Source organism: Penaeus chinensis, chromosome 12, assembly GCF_019202785.1.
Source record: "Penaeus chinensis breed Huanghai No. 1 chromosome 12, ASM1920278v2, whole genome shotgun sequence".
NCBI lineage: Eukaryota > Metazoa > Arthropoda > Malacostraca > Decapoda > Penaeidae > Penaeus > Penaeus chinensis.
In genome coordinates this window covers 18,346,458-18,348,957 of record NC_061830.1, presented here as the reverse complement: position 1 = coordinate 18,348,957, position 2,500 = coordinate 18,346,458, and the positions used below count along the sequence as shown (strand labels likewise).

At 44.2% G+C, this 2,500-nt stretch overlaps 2 protein-coding genes across 5 annotated transcripts in view; one reads left to right on the top strand and one right to left on the bottom strand.

Annotated features, from left to right (window-relative positions):
• LOC125030869 (calcium uniporter protein, mitochondrial-like) overlaps positions 1-2,500 on the top strand; it is a 467,123-nt gene that overhangs the window by 379,548 nt on the left and 85,075 nt on the right. The gene's annotated exons all lie outside the window — the stretch shown is intronic.
• Positions 1-2,500, bottom strand: part of LOC125030867 — a 63,291-nt gene that overhangs the window by 16,415 nt on the left and 44,376 nt on the right. Inside the window, exons 2-3 of the mRNA XM_047621174.1 lie at positions 1,477-1,636; positions 881-1,049 (exon numbers count right to left, since the gene is read on the bottom strand). Coding sequence (XP_047477130.1) covers positions 881-1,049; positions 1,477-1,627 — 320 coding nt within the window. The 5' untranslated portion in view covers positions 1,628-1,636. The remainder of the gene's footprint in view (positions 1-880; positions 1,050-1,476; positions 1,637-2,500) is intronic.

The window sequence follows — 2,500 nt, the reverse complement described above, 5'->3', positions numbered from 1 at the left end:
CGGGGGTCACTTGAAAATATGTTTTCAATTACGCAAGTGTTTGAACTTTGATTTGCATTTGAATATTCGCTGCTGAAATCTGCATTGCATTTTTTGCTTTTTTCCCTTATTTGAATTTGACTTTTTTAGGAATTGACGGTTTTATAATCGTCAATGTTCAAAAATCAATTTGCATTTTGTCATTCTATGGCTTCAAAAGTTGGTGAAGTGGACAGATTGATCGACTCGCTTGCATTCTGTCGCAGGAGGGACTTTGTTCTTTGTGAATCGAGGATCATTAGAAGATGATTAACAGGGACTAGAACTCAAAAAAGTTATTGAACTTAAAACGCATCTGTGATATACCGGTTGTCTATGTTTGCGAGTGCATTTCGTCCACAAAAAATATATACGGTGTGTGCACGGGAATGCTAGTTTTTTTTCCATATATAAATGCATGTGTTTTGTATAAATGCAAATGCGTGTTTTATATACATGTGAATGCATGCATCCATAGATGAATGTCATGTGTATGTATTTATATATCTAAATGCCTGTCGGTTTTATACATATGCAGACGTGATCTACCAAAGTAATGGAGATAGTTGTTTCGAGGCGAACAAAGGACCAAAGGGAAAGTTTGGTCCTGGAACGTTCACGCAATGGGATGCCTATTGAAAAATATTTTTTCCAGACCGTGATCCGTTGACCTTTCGCATTAATCCGGATCAGCCTCAAGTGCAATATTGATAAAATCCTTTCAGAGCAGAATATGGCGGGACGAAATTTCCAAAGGGCGATTCCATTTCGGGGAAGAGTACTCGTCGCCTCCTGGAATGCCAAGACTCGCGAGAGTTTTCGTGCAACTTTTCAACTAAGGAATAAAGCAGAGTATCCTCACCTTGTGTCGAGGAGGGTGAGGGCTTCACACGACACTGATCGTATCCTTGACAACCCGCCAATTGTCCTCCGCCTCTCCCTTCTCCGCCTCCTCTCCTCCGCCGCCGTGGCTTCCCCCCCTCCTTCGCCGCCTCTTCCCCGGGGGGAGCTGGGAGCCGACCCTCTGGCGCCTGCAACAGAAAGCGCGAGTGCATTTCAATGGCGGCATTAGTCACTGTCGCTGTGGAGTGTTGACGGAGGCATCCCTGGGGCGGCAGCCGCGCAGTCATCATTTAAAGCCTCTAATCATTTTCTTGGCTTTGGGGAGGGATTGCTGGTTGAATGTACTGCTCTAAAATAGGGTGGATTTGAACTGTTTGGTTGGCGCACATGAGGGCGTCACAGCATTGGGAATGTTAATAGCTATGTTCCAGGTGGCGAGATCTGGGGAAGGAGGCTTGCCTCCGCTGCAATAGCTTATTATAGTTGTCTTAATCTTGTTCATATGAAGCAGCCAGAGCTTGCTCACCTTGTGCATTTAAAAGACTGATTATCGCCATCTCTGGCATCCAACTGAATAGAAAATAAGAAAATAAAGAAATTCTCCGCGTGACCCACCATGTTCACTGTCGATGTCCTCTTCTTCGTCGTCGTCGTCATCGTCCTCCTCCGGGAGCGGCGTGGGGTCCAGCGTGACCTCCGCTGCGTCGTCCTCCTCCACGATGACCTCGAGGCTGACCCCGCGCCGCAGGCGACACCGCCCCAACATCCTCTTCCTCTGCAGATGATACACGCTTCATTATTACAGGGTTTATTTATTGTATTTCTAAACACAGGAAATATAAACTGTTTTATGTCGATTGACAAACGAATAATATAAAGCATATCATATGGTCAAGTTGCGAATGTAAATTCTTAATAAAAAATTCGTATACTTTATAAAATATTGTTTTCATGTTCATTTCATCTTCGTGACTCTTAAGAGTATGATTCGAAAAGAGAAGAATATAGGGGAGATGTTTTGGTGTGTCTGAGTCGTCATGCATTCATGCAGGATGTCCCTACAGCTGCTCTCGCTCCCCCCCCCCCCTCCCCAATCAGACTGGAGGTTGCCATTCGCTCGACATTCCAACTCACTGTGGTTGGCTAGTTGGTGTTAGGTATTTTGTTAACCGTGAGTCTCCTATTTTTATTACATCTTGTTTGTATATCGTCTCAATTATTCGATTCAAATTACTTTAGCATCATCAGCTGATCGGTTTTCCAAAATACTTGCTTGAAAACTCCGTAGAGTTTAATCCGAGAGCGACCAGCTGTCCTTGAGCACGGCCTTGCCGCTGTCTAGGACGGCGGCCTCTCATTGTCTTTCCAAAATTTAATTATGCAATTACCTCTTGTTTCTCGCGTGGCAGGATGAGATTTTGCGGCTTCCTTGGAGTGTCAAGTCACGACTTGGAAGTTTTTTTTATTTCTATGTTTAATCACTTAAACGTAATATTGTTATGGAGTGAGAACCACACTTACGGAGTGCGTGATTAGTATTCTAGCATTTACTCCCCTTGCGCGTTAACATGACCGTAAACTCTCTCAGCAGACAAGTTGCTCACGAACCAAACTATCAAGTAGTCAGTCAGACCGGCAT